The sequence below is a fragment of the Seriola lalandi genome, unplaced genomic scaffold, assembly GCF_002814215.2.
Source record: "Seriola lalandi dorsalis isolate HSWRI2012SDOR001 ecotype SW California unplaced genomic scaffold, Sedor1 jcf7180001974205, whole genome shotgun sequence".
Taxonomy (NCBI): domain Eukaryota; kingdom Metazoa; phylum Chordata; class Actinopteri; order Carangiformes; family Carangidae; genus Seriola; species Seriola lalandi.
In genome coordinates, this window is record NW_019444871.1 from 1 (window position 1) to 1,660 (window position 1,660).

Sequence of the window (1,660 nt, forward strand, 5' to 3'; positions counted from 1 at the left end):
CTAACTCTGCTTCTTACGTTATTAGGATCCATTCCTCACTGTTCTGACAATAAATGTATCTTTACCTGTTCCTGTGTTCTTTATGTCATCCTGACGATCTTCTGCTTTTTTTCCCCAGATGTCCCGGGACCCGTGAAGAACCTGCAGGTGGTGGACACCGCCGACGGCGAGGTCAGCCTGGCATGGGAGGAGCCCGAGAGCGACGGCGGTAGCAAGGTCATCGGCTACGTGGTGGAGAGACGCGATGTGAAGCGTAAGACCTGGACGCTGGCCACCGACCACATCGACAGTCCCGAGTACACAGTGACCGGCCTCCAGAGGGACTCCATGTACCTGTTCAGGGTCTGCGCCCGGAACCGGGTCGGCAGCGGACCCAACGTAGATACCGACAAACCCGTACAGGCCAAGAACAAGTTTGGTGAGAACGACTTTGTGTTGATACGTTTAATCTGCTCTACACAGGCAATACACAGGAAATACATATTTACTCTAAACACAGGAAGTACATATTTACTCAAACTGCGATGGTCCTGAATCTGACCTTTACATCCCTTTTAAAAACGTAAAAACACATAAACGGTGTTGTGACATAGAAATGTCTCATTTCTAAATTATCTGTCACTATAAAATGGAGTTAAACAAAGTGTTGAACAGAGATATGACTGTAAATGTTTATCTGCTGTTGTTGTCTTCAGACGTCCCTGAGGCTCCTCTCAACGTCATCGTGGGGAACGTCACCAAGTTTGGCTGCACCGTCTCCTGGGAGCCTCCCGAGTCGGACGGAGGCTCTCCCATCACCTCCTACATAGTGGAGCTGCGTGACCGCACGTCGGTGAAGTGGTCGCCCGTCCAGGTGACCAAGGCCGACGAACTCAGCGCCATCATCAACGACGTCATTGAGAACAAAGAGTACATCTTCAGAGTCAAGGCAGAGAACAAAGCCGGCGTCGGCAAGCCCAGCGCCGCCTCCCAGCCCGTCAAGATCATGGACCCCATCGGTATGTTAGACTGAGGGAGGGTTCGCACAGCTCAGGGCGGTCGTGTGTTCATGTACAGGAAGTTAGAGACGCGTGGTTAAGTTCAGATGTTTCGAGTTCAACACAAACATAAGAGACAATAAAGTAATGCTTGTGTCTGTCTGTCCACTGCAGAGCGTCCCAGTCCCCCTCTGAACCTGTCCTGGCAGGACCAGAACAAGAACTCGGTGCAGCTCACCTGGGAGACTCCTCTGAGGAACGGAGGCAGCATGATCACTGGGTACATCATCGAGCGCTGCGAGGACGGTAGCGACAAGTGGCTCCGCTGCAACGCCCGCCTCTGCCCCGACCTCTTCTACAAGGTACGAACAAGAAATCTTGTTTCCTGTTTCCTGTTTCCTGTTTCTTGTCACAGAGCGGCTCAGTTAGCATGTCAGGCTACATCAGAAGTTTTGGTTCACAGTAAAAGCCCTCCAGCAGGACTTTATTGATTGTTATTTTATTTTTAACAATGAGTTTTTTGTTACAGTTTTGTTTTACCTGTGACTTTACTTCAGGTGTCTGGTCTGAAATATGGAACTAAGTACAACTACAGAGCGTTCGCTGAAAACGCCGCCGGAGTCTCCGACCCGTCCAACCTCCTCGGACCTCTCCTGGCTGACGACCTGCACGGTGAGAGAGTC

General features: G+C 50.9%; 1 protein-coding gene across 1 annotated transcript; it reads left to right on the forward strand.

Annotated features, from left to right (window-relative positions):
- Positions 1–118: 118 nt before the first annotated feature.
- LOC111653691 (myomesin-3-like) lies at positions 119–1,649 on the forward strand (the record flags this gene model as incomplete). The annotated part of the gene is made up of 4 exons (XM_023404351.1): positions 119–418; positions 696–998; positions 1,152–1,339; positions 1,535–1,649. Coding segments are annotated over 4 exons (906 nt in total), but the record flags the coding sequence as incomplete, so codon positions are not given.
- Between the last annotated feature and the right edge of the window lie 11 nt (positions 1,650–1,660).